General features: G+C 39.5%; 1 protein-coding gene across 1 annotated transcript in view; it reads right to left on the reverse strand.

Moving 5' to 3' along the window:
• The window catches only part of LOC149819268 (phospholipid--sterol O-acyltransferase-like), a 70754-nt gene extending 69813 nt beyond the window's left edge, over nucleotides 1–941 (reverse strand). The window contains exon 1 of the mRNA XM_089985309.1: nucleotides 643–941. Coding sequence (XP_089841435.1) covers nucleotides 643–891 — 249 coding nt within the window. The 5' untranslated portion in view covers nucleotides 892–941. The remainder of the gene's footprint in view (nucleotides 1–642) is intronic.
• Between the last annotated feature and the right edge of the window lie 11572 nt (nucleotides 942–12513).

Raw genomic sequence — 12513 nt, forward strand, 5'->3', positions numbered from 1 at the left:
GTCCAGAGCATCGAAGAAAAGAAGGTTATAATGATCAAAACCAATCCTATTTCGGCATGGTTCACGCCTCTAACCAATATATAAGTTCACAATTGCCTTCTTGTTGATTATGACAAACATTTGAACTGACTCTCCTTATACACCAAACATGTTTGGCTTCAACAAAATTTCCAGGATTCAAGAAACAACTAAAATAGACTACGTTCTCTATTTGGGAGTCTGGGACCCAAAAATGTCCGCAATGTGAAGTCTAAAAAACTACGTCTCCCAACAAGAAACGACACTCTATGTTAAGTTAGAAGGAAAAACAAGAAAAGCAGAACGAGGCCAAAAAATCTCACAGAGCTTTGCATTTGGACCGACAAAAAATCACCTAAAAGTATCAAATAGCAACTCCATATCATCTACGTACGTCACTAGTGTATCCTAATTCAAACAGATTTACCAACAAATACCAATTCCATGTACCGTAGTCTGCTAAAGAAGATGATAAGCATAAAAACCATAAAACGTTGCGTCCGCATTCTCCGAATTCCCAGTTCCAAAAGCAAACAGCTAAACCAATGAGCTCCAGAAGAACAACGAGGAACATAAACAAGATGAAGAAGACGATGACGAAGAGGAAAACGGCGGGACGAGTACCTTCCGGGTGTCGAGCCAGACGGAATCGAGAGGGTTGAAGTCGAGAGGAGAGTAAGGGCAGTCAAGAACAGACCAGGCACGGAGCTGCGTCGAGGCAAAGCCGGGGATGATGACGCCGGAGAGCTTGGAGTGGTGGAGGGCCCACTCCTCGGCAGAAAGAACAGTCGAGATCCTCTGCAGGAAAAGCAAGAGAAATATCTGACCGTAGATTGTCGTTGCGCGGGATCCATGGGACGCGAGTCCGCCCATGGGAGGAATGGAGGGAAGAAGAAGAAGAAGAAGATGACGATGATGATGAAGATGATGATGAAACAAAGGAACGAACGAAAGGAAGAGCGGGAGACCGTCGTTCGCTCAGTCATAGCGACGGGTTGTAGAAATTTCCGGTGGGAAAAGGCCCCCGGATTCACCTCAAAATTACTAAATTACCGTTTCACCATCAAGTTGGTTCTCCGTCAATAGGGTCCGACCCGGTTCCATGTGTGAACAGTCAATGGACCCGATAACTTGCAGATTCCTAAAATATCCAACCATTCCAAAATTCTGTTCTTAATTAATTATGCTTCGCGGTGCAACCAGGTTGGTCCGGTTCGAGTTCATTAGATGAAAAAGAATTTGTTTGGGGGCAAACTAACATAAACGGATGTGACTAATATCAGATCCGACTATTCAGATGTTGACTGAACGGATTGGGATTCAGATTTGGATTTGGATGATGAAAAGCTCATACCAAAACTGATTTTTTTTTACATGTAATCAAATTCAAATGTCCATTAAATCCAGTTATCTGTCGGTCACGGTAGTAAAAAATAAAAACCATATTTGAATCCAATTATAACCCGATATCGTTTTGGCTTACCAAATCAAACTATGTTGATTTAACAACTAACAAAACCAAAAGAGTAAGTATTCATCATGTCAGCATTTTCCTGTGTTTAGGAAAGAAAAAAAATGGCATTTTAGAAGGGAATTCGTTAACAGTTTCCACTGTACGTCACAGGGACACGCCAATTGGATGCCCGTGCCTAAGAGACACGACTGAGTGACACCATTCTACTCGGATTAAAGATTCTCGGATCTTTAATCTGAGGACCACCAGTTAGAAAACTTTGGATCTTAGATCTGAGATAATCAAAAGCATCGTGCCAGGTTGTCTTCATTCCCAATGAAAGGGAACGGAATTTCATGAGACCGGCACGAGTTTCCCAAACTCCTGACAGGTTGTCTTCTCCATGAAATACACTACCCATGGGGGAGGTATGACTGAGTTTACCCGTGAAAATAAGAGGGAGGTGGGAAATGTTGGTGCCCACTTAGGCCAGCCGCCAGTCTGGACTTTTTCCTCCGGCCTATTTTCTCAATTATTTCACCCATGGTGGGAAAGGTGTGTCATCCTGGCAATTTCTCATGAAAATGGCCTCAAACGAACGGCCCTGCAAAGAAAAATAAAATTGAAAAGTACGGAGAAAGTGACAGGAATTTTTTTCCATGTAGGAACGGGAACCACCCCAGAGGGGTGTAAACCCCTTGACTCATGGAGCCACCGGCTCTGGTTTAGGCAAGGGGAATAACCCTCGCGGAAACAGAACCCAGACTTTCCGTCTAACAGTTGAGGCCCGTTCCAACTACGCTACCCCCTCGGGCCCAAGAAACATGATTAAAAATGACAAAATCGATAAGATTATAAATATGGGATAACAAAGTTCAGTACAAGAACCCAATAGGAGGACCCCTTCATCAGCGTGGTTAGGTGATCAGGCCCGATCCCGCCACACAAAACACAGAAAATCGCTGCGCTTGCATCGATTTTCTGTGGTTTTGTATGGTCCGATGGATCTCTCTCTCTCTCTCTCTCTCTATATATATATATATATATATAAAGAAATTGGTAGCTGCTCACACGATAGGTGTGAAATCATACATGCTAAATGTGTTTTTTCTGTAATTCTCGTATATATTTTTGCAGTTTTGACCCCATAAATGTGTAGGGCATGATCGATTTACGAGGAATCCACACTTGAACCATGTGTTTTCGATGAAAAAAATGATATTTAGAGCCTCGAAAAATTACAAGGATTTTAAACCGTTGATTTTTTAACCTTATAAAAACCAACCCATGTGTCGGAATAAAACATTTCAAGAGCTGATCCCTATAAAATCAAGTACATAGATCACATCTGTACGGTCAGAATTTAAAAATAAAATGAAAAAATGCTGAAAAACCTATTTAGCATGTTCATTTTGCACCTAACGTGTGAGCAGCTACCAATCATTCTGAACGTATTTGACCTCATTTCTCGTTCTGCCCCATAGTTTTGAAGTGTTTTATGATAGATCTGAACTGTTGGATATGTTTAGCATGCTCTATTTAGTGGAAATCGACTCTTAAATCATGTTTTTTCTATGAAAACATATTTTTATGAGCCCGAAAAAACTGATACCTTTCATAAGAGAGGGAGACATTTCCACACCAAAGGTTTTGTATACTGTTCTATCATGTCAAGCTATCGTGGTTGGGCAAGCAGCGTATTGGACCTCATTTGCATATAGTCATATTTGAGATTCTGTTTTTGACAAGCTACTGTAATCATCTGTTTTTTTTTTTTTTCTTCCTATATATGCTGCGCTGGATGATGCCTCGTCATCGGCGTATTTTATGGACTTTATTTCTATCTCAATATGAATTTTATTCTTCTCTCAACAAAGAAAAAGTAATCATTCAAGCTGGTCTCATTTCGTTTGCATATTATATAGAATTAAGAAGGTTTCAATTACCCTATAATTACCCTATGAGTCCAGCAAAACGAGGCTACAGTAGGCAATCAAATTTAAGCACCATCATTGAAGGCCAAGAAGAATAAACTTGACCAAGCGCTAGTGCACGTCACCTTTTGTTGGGACGTTGCAGGTTCCAAACCCAATGATATAGTGTAACTGGTAGGTGCCTTTCAAAAAAAAACAAGGAAGAATAAACTTGGCCGACTGTTTCTAGCAATGAAAAAACAAGCAGCATCAATAATTGGATATTTTTAGATCCGAGAATAAGTTTAAAAAAATTTACGAAAACCTGCTTCACTTTTGGCTTATATACAAACACACGCTTAACTTTTGAGATATTAAGAATACATGACTAGTTAACAAAGCAATTTTCAAAAATTAAGCTGTATTTGTAATATTTCAAAAGTTAAACTGTGTTTTTAAATAGGACAAAAGTTAAGCGGATTTTTTTATTTTTCATAAGTTTATGTCCCATTGGTAGGGATGTACGTGGATCCAACCCAAGTTGCACTCGAACAGTCTCAAACCTGCACACTGTATTCAGAACCAGTGTCAGTTTGAACAGCACTAAAATAGGCCTAAAAATATGGGACCCACCTGTTTAACTAACCGGATACGAAGCCCCAGACTGGATCCATCAGTCTGATTTCTGAACCACACCCTCACCCTGTCCACGCTACATCCCTAGCCTTCAGCCAACCACTATGCTCAGTTCTGACTTCTGACACTTTACCACACAAATTCGATAAGACCTGAGCTTGTTGCCTGCCTATCTTCAATTGAATCAGCCGCCGTAGTAGAGGTGGCTTAGCTCACATGGACCGAGTTTAAGACCAATGACCTAGCCCATACTAGGGCTAGACTCAGCTCAGCCTACCCAAGATACGGGATAGTTAAAATAGGATAGGGTTGTTAGTCCCATCCCTACCCTATTTTTCATTGCTGAACCATTAAATTACTAATATCCATGTTGCTGAGTCAATCGATGCAAATATATGCATAGTAGGAGCTAGAAACTAGCAAGAGTCATCAGAGAAGTGGCCTTAATTCCAGTAGAGGTCAGGAGACAGTGATGCACTAGGCTGGTCAATTCCTCAGAATCATCACCAAAAAGAATGGTATCATCATGGTGGTGCAGCTCATATCTGAGGAGCAGAATGGCCGACAATCTAGCAAGGCTATAAAAGCTACGCAAAGGTAGCGAAGTCTGGGGGGGGGGGGCGGGGGGGCTACTGGGTTGAAAGGAGGATTGGGGAGCGAGAGAGGGAAGAAAAGCCATGTTCAGCTTGAGGAGCAGGACAGAATTTGATCATGTGTTTGGTCTGCACTGGCGCCAGGAATTGTCGGTGAACCGAAGTGCGCTCTCGCATCTTGGTCATATTCTCACGACTTGGAGCATCTCCCAAGACTGGTTGAGGCCCTCGAGAATCAACCAGAGTTTTTTTCTCAAACTATCACGTAAATGTTGGAGGAACCCACGTTATGTAGAAGTTACCTACGTCCAGGACTCCTCTAAAGGTGTCCCTTCCGATAAACTATGTGGTTAGAGGAAACAGTTATCTTAATTGTTCCCCAATTAAAGCTATAAAATCGAGTGTTAATGAGAAGCCCATATCAAGAAAAAGATTAAACAAATATCTTTTTTCTGATATTTCACAAAAAGAGGGATAAGATCCTGCTCACCATCGCTGAAGGTGTCTGCGCTCATTGGAGGGTTGCGATCGGCTGAGGAGAAAACTTCTCATGTTTCTTCTGCTCTGCGGAACACCGTCAGCCATTGCCTGACTGGAATGGCCTCTTCAGGTACACCTCCGACTCTTTTTATGCGCAGGCTCTATAATGGGTTATGGGCCCACCACGCTTCCGCTATGTGCTGACTTTATGCCTTTACTGATTAAGGTTTTTCAGCGAAATCGCCGTCTGACTGACGACGCTTTCCCTTCACGACCTCAACCGGGTCAGTTTCTTAAAGAAGAGAGGCGCAGATGCCACATTCAGGTTTCAGACGGGTGATCCCATGCCAATTTTCGGAATGTCGGATGTTGAGTCGGTTGTTTCCGGAAAATGCCCAAAAAAAAAACTTTTACCTCCAGTTGGGCGTTGATGAGGGATGTTATCTGTCGGCCAGGGCTTTTCCTATTTTTTCTACCTTGCAAGGCGCTGCTAATAGGCCGCATCATCTTGCCGATGATGTCGCCGGCCACAGCTGTTACCGACACATCTACTGCATACCGAACTGCCGTAGGTATCGCCTCCCCTTCGTCGTCGATCAAGGTTATTGGCTACAGCAAATGTGGTGGAGGCTGCCATTTCTTTTTTGGACGGAGTCACTGGCCTTGACCGGTTGCCGGACCATCGACGGCAACGCTCTCTAAGAGAGAGTGAGAGAAAGTCGGAAGGGAGTTTTTATACTCTCAGGTCGGGTCCATGTCTAGACCTGACCCTGCCCCGTTCGTAACGATCCATTAAAAATGGATCGGGTCCAGGTTTTGGGAGTAGGATCTGGTATCTCCAAAACCCAATCCAATGAGTTTTGGATCCAGATCGGGTCCTTATCTAGATCCTAACCCAAATTACTCGATATCGATCCATAAAGTTTTATGGATCGCATTCAAGTTTTCGGATAAGACTTCCAAGGATCTTGCGACCCATATCCATTTTTGTTTTGGATTCGGATCAAATTTGTGAAACCCGATCTGGGTTCTGGATCCATACTCGATCCACTGAGTTCTTTTGGACCAGGTTATTGTTTGGATCTGAATCTATCGACCCATACCAACTCATAAAGATTACTGGGTTGGATCTGGATACTTGGATGCAGGTCTCACAACCAGAATCCAAATACCCATATATCTCTAGATCGGATCAGGGTAAGCTGGATAAGGTTTTGTCTATGTCAGATCCAAAATCCTGTTAAAACCAGATTATATGGTTCTGGACCTGACAGCATGATAGAACCAAATCCACTGCACTGTAACAGTGTCAGAGAACCGTTTCAGTCGGTTCAGATTAGTCCTGAATCGATTCGGATCTCTCTAGAACCGCTTCTCAGTCATCTGAGACCAGTTCAGTGTTACAGGGATCGGTTCGGACTGTTACAGACCTGGTTCAGTGTTTTTTTGAACTAATTCAGAGGTTTATTTCAACTGGTTCATATGGTTTAGGACCGGTTCAGGGGTTTTATCACTGGTTCGTGAGGTTTTAAAACCATTTTGGGGGTTTTCGGTAACTGGTTCATAAGGATTAAGAACCGGTATAGTTAACTGATAATTTGTTCAAGCCTTTATTTCATCGGTTCATCATATTTTTTATATGAATTGTTAATTTTCTTCGGTTCATGGGCATAAACATTAAGTTGCAGCGTGTTAAAAGCTTTATTTTGTCATGCTCATGCATTTTGTTTTTAATTATACATGCATAAATGAATGTATAATATTGGTATCAAGGATAGTTAGATAACTTAGTGAATTAATGTTACCAAAGTGATTGAATACACGTATGTTGTCAATTTTTGTTCTATCATATAACTTTAGCCAATATTAATGTTGTACTTAGATTCATGAAATGATAAACAACCCAAAAGAAGTTTTATCGTGTTTAGAATTTTAGGTAAGGTAAAATAAAGCAAGTGTGTTGAGATACATCGTGCATGTGTAACCAAAGGTACCATGTGTTGATGGTCTAGCTTCACATGAGTTTTAGTTTTACCAGCTATGGTCGGTAGGCGTAGTGATTATGCGTGTCGGAGCTCTTACCAAAGTAGAACTCCGATGACCCCTTACACTCACCCAAAAATAAACATATTCAAGACCTTTTATTTATTGCTTTTTCCATCAGGTTTGTCTTGTATATGCTTTTTTTGATACATGTCTTTTATCATGCAGTTTCTAGTTCTGTGATTTTAGATGGCTCAAATACTATTATTTTCTTGATGGATCTAATTTTAGTAATTGAAAAGAAACTGTCTTTTTTATATTAGAGGATATGGATTTGGCCTTAAGAATGGATGAGTATGTTGTCCTGACATATCAAAGCACTGCTGAACAAAAGAGTGCTTTTAAGAAGTGAGAGTGCTCGAATAGACTTATCATGTTGTTTTTGCAATCTAAGTGACTAAAAATATTCGCAGTGCTATCCCGCAATGCAGGACAGTGAAGAAATTCTTGAGTGCCATTGAGGCACAGTTTGTCAATTCGAATAAGGCCAGGGCCAGTACCCTAATGTCAAGACTCATATCTATGAAGTATCCTAGAGGGGATAATATTCGCCAGCATATTTTGGAAATGAGAAACATAGTGTCTCAGTTGAATGACATGAAGCTGACCATTTCTGACTCATTCCTAGTGCATTTGATTTTGGCGTCCTTACCTTTGGAGTATAGACCTTTCAAAATCTCTTACAACACACATAATGATGAATGGACATTCAATGAACCTATGTCCAAGTGTGTTGAAGAAGAAGAGAGATTGAACGGAGAGAAGGTGCAAAGTGCACATATGGCTTCTCATGGATCCAAGGTATGACCAAAGAAGAATGCATTTAAGAAAAATGCTAGGAAGAAGTCAGCAGAAGATAAGACATCTCAAGGCAAGCAACCTGATTCTGCTCTCATAAAGTGTTTCTTTTGCAAGAAGAAGGGACACAGGAAAGTAAATTGCATAAAGTATAAGAAATAGTTAGAAAAGAAAGGTAATTTGTCATTTGTTTCTCATGAATATAATTTATTACAAATTCTTGAAAATAGCTAGTGTATTGACTCTAGTGCTATTATTCATATTTTCAATTGTCTGCAGTCGTTCATTTACAGAAGGGAACCAACAATGCATAAGAAGAACATTTATTCGAGGAACAAGATGCGTTCGCATGTAAAAGGTGTTGGGACCTGCAGGATCACTTTAGATACAGGCATAGATTTGGATCTTGATGATGTCTTTTATGTTCTATCATATAGTAGAAACTTAATTTCAATTTCAATACTGGATAAAATTGGATGTTGCTTTAAATTTAAAAATTTTAAGTTATTCATTTACAGAAATTCTATTGAAATTAGTTTTGCATTAGTTTATGATAGTTTGTATAAATTAAACGTGAAGATCCAAACTCAGAAGTCTCTGACTTCTGAATACGCATTGATTAGGAATAAACGTAGCATGATAAATGATAAATCCTACATACTTTGGCATCGAAGGTTAGGTCATATCTCTGAAAAGAGAATAAAGAGACTTATAAACGTAAGGATCTTGAAATCTCTAGATTTTATCGACAATGACCCGTGTATTGATTGTATAAAGGCTAAGCATACAAACACATATAAACAGGGTGTCAAACGTAGTAGTGAGATATTGAAGATAGTACATACGGATGTATGTGGACCTTTTATCCCATATTACACAGACAAAAGATATTTTATCACCTTTATTGATGACTATTCTCGGTATATGTATCTCTACTTCATTTATGAAAAATCTGATATCTTTCAAATGTTTAAAGAATTTAAAAAAGAAGTAGAGAAACAAACCGATAAAGTTATTAACATAGTGAGGTCTAATAGATATGGCAAATATTATGGTAGGTTTATTGAGATGGGGCAAAGGGAAGGACCATTAGCGTGATTTCTAAAAGAGGAAGGCATTGTGCCTCAGTATACCATGCCTGGTAGTGCCTACCAGAATGGTGTATCTTAAAGAAGAAATCGTACGCATAAAGAAATGGTCAGGGCCATGTTGAATTATTCAACACTTCCCATGAAGTTGTGGGGTGAAGCCTTAAGGACTGTTGTGTATATTTTGAATAAGCTTCCTACGAAATTTATGCCTAAAACTCTCTACGAGCTATGGACAGGTAGGAAACCATCACTATCTTATATGCACATATGAAGATGTCCTGGAGAGGCTATGTTGTATAACCCTCATATTAAAGCCTTTGATTCAAGAATAACCAGTGGATATTTAATTGGTTATCTAGAGAAATCAAAAGGATACAAGTTTTATTGCCCATCTCATTCACCACAGATTGTTGAAACGGATAAGGAAAAATTCCTTAAAGATTATTCAGTTGGATTAAGTGCACTTTAAAATCTTGGTTTTGAAGAAATACAGGATCAAGTTTCATTACATGTTAAGGAGAACACCAAGAGATACTATATTGTTATTCCTAATAATGATATGGTTGATCACCTGGTTGTTGATGCACAAATCCAAAATGAACTCATTGTGGATAATGCAGAAGAGTACGAACAGGATAAACAGATTCAATCTAAACCTGTAGAATGACCTGTTTGGAGATCCACAAGAATTAAAAAATCTACCATGCATCCTGATTATGTGGTGTACCTTCAGGAGCTTGATGATTTCATAGATATAGATGATAGCTCGTTGACTTATATGAAAGCAGTTGAAAGCAAGCAATCTTCGCATTGGATAAAAGCCATGAAAGAAGAGTTAGACTTTATGACTAAGAATCAAGTGTGGGATCTTGTCGAGTTATCTAAAGAAGTAAAACTCATAGGGTGTAAATGGGTCTTTAAGACCAAAAGAGACTTCAAAGGTAACATGGAGAGACATAAGACAAGATTGATTGCTAAAAGATTCACCCAGATGAAGGGTATTGACTATAATGAGAGATTCTCTCTTGTCTCAACTAAGAAGTCAATGAGGATAATTTTGGCCCTCATAGCTCATTATGACTTAGAGCTACATCAGATGGATGTGAAAACAACGTTCCTCAATGGGGATCTGAATGAAGAGGTATACATAGATCAACCTTTTGGTTTCTCTGAAGATGATTGTTTGGTTTGCAAGCTTAACAAATCAATATATGGACTTAAATAGGCCTCCCGACAATGGTATATTAAATTTTTCCAAGTCATTCTGACTTTTGGGTTTACAGAAAATATTATTGATCAATGCATATACCTTAAGGAAAGTGGGAGTAAGTTTATTATATTGATGTTATATGTGGATGACACTTTGCTTGCAATCAACGATATGAAGTTCCTAAAAGAGACAAAATAGTTTGTTGCGTCACATTTTAATATGAAATATATAGGTAAGGCTGCTTATGTACTTGTCATAGAGATCCGCCGAGATAGAGCAAAAGGTTTTTTAGGCCTTTCTCAAAGATTCTACATAAATAAGGTATTAAAGCGATATGGGATAGAGAATTGTTCTCCTAGTATAACACCCATATCAATAGGTGACAAATTGAGCCTAACGGATTGTCCACTGGACGATATTGACAAAGCACAGATGAGTGTTTATCCATATGCATCAGTTGTTGGCAGCTTGCAATATGCGCAGACTTGTTCACGTCCGGATATCTCTTTCGTAGTAGAGGTGTTTGGTAGATTTCAGTCTAACACAAGCATATCTCATTGGAAGGCTGCTAAGAAAGTCTTGCGGCATTTGCATGGGACAAAAGACTATATGTTGACGTATCATAAGGTTAATCACCTCGAGGTCATTGGCTACTCAGATGTGGACTTAGGATAATGCATTGATAGTAGAAAGTCTATTACTGAGTATCTCTTCTTACTTGCTGGGGACACGATCTCTTTGAGGAGTGAGAAGCAGACAACCACTGCTGCTCACACCATGAAGGCAGAATTTATAGCATTATACGAGACTACTTCGCAGGTCGTAATGTTTGAAGAACTTCATATCACAGTTAAAGGTGGTCGATTCCATCGAGAAGCCACTAACGGTCTACTGCGATAATGAAGTTGTGGTATCTTTTTTGAACAACAAAAGTACCATGTCATGTAAGCATGTGAAACTAAAGTACTTTGTTGTTAAAGAAATGATAGAGAATCATCTAGTGCATATTGTTAATATTGGTACCAAAGAGATGATTGTTGATACTCTTACTAAATGGCTAGCACCAAGATTGTATTCCAAACATGTATTGAGGATGGGCATGTTAAACTATTTTTGACATATGCATATGAATAAAGTGATCACATACAGTTTATTGATTTTCATTATGGTTGCTTGTTGTTAATCTCATAAGGATCAGAGATTCAACTAAGGATCTGTAGAATAAATTTATAAAGGTCAATCTATTTATCAAGTCATTCCCATAAGGTTTTTAGTTAAGGGTTTATCATTGGGACAAATGGGAGAATATTGGAGTAACCCACGTTAAGTGGAAGTTACCCACGTTCAGGACTCCTCTAAAGGTGTCTCTTTCGATAAACTATGTGGTTAGAGGGAACAGTTATCTTAACTGTTCCCCAATTAAAGTTATAAAATCGGGTGTCAATGAGAAACCCATATCAAGAAAAAGATTAAGCAAATATCATTTTTCTGAGATTTCACAAAAAGAGGGATAGGATCCTGCTCACCATCACTGAAGGTGCTTGCGCTTAGTAGAGGGCTGCGATCGGTAGAGGAGAAAACTTCTCATGTTTCTTCTGCTCTACGGAACACCGTCAGCCATTGCCTGGAATGGCCTCTTCAGGTACACCTCCAACTCTTTTTATGCGCAGGCTCTACAGTAAACTGAAAGAATATTTAGAAGTCGACACACTGCGGGTCGAAGTTGTTCGAGGTTTTATTTGGGTTGTCCCGATCATAGTCTTGCACTAATTGGGCCTTAGAAAGATGCGCAATTTTGGCTACCATGTGATCGGATGGTGTTTTGATTTCCAAAGAACTCCCTATATTGAGGTTGCCTATGAATACCAAGCTTTTCTCTCTCTTTTTCAGCCTACCATTCAGCGAAAGGGAGGACATTAAGTTGGAGGCTCTTGTCGGATGGTAAGTTCTCGGTGAGGCATTGTTATCTAGTCCTATGCCCAGCAGTCGTTAGTCTCTTCCCACACGGCACCCTTTGGGGAAGGGGCCTAACTCCTCTAAGATCTTCCTTTGCTTGGCTTTTGCTTAAAGGAAAAATTAAAACGGACTCATTTTTTAAAGCAAGGAGGTTTCATGAAGAAGAGACCAATGTGCACTTATTTAATGATTATAGTTTTACAAGTAATTTGAATCTTCTTGTAAGAATCAGCACTTGGATGCAACCTTCACGTTCAGAGATGTTCTTTTGGCATCTAAGTTGCAACGGAAAGGTAGCAAATGGATATTTGTGAGGCGTTGT

This window comes from Nuphar pumila, chromosome 13 (assembly GCF_984573655.1).
Source record: "Nuphar pumila chromosome 13, dmNupPumi1.hap1.1, whole genome shotgun sequence".
Taxonomy (NCBI): domain Eukaryota; kingdom Viridiplantae; phylum Streptophyta; class Magnoliopsida; order Nymphaeales; family Nymphaeaceae; genus Nuphar; species Nuphar pumila.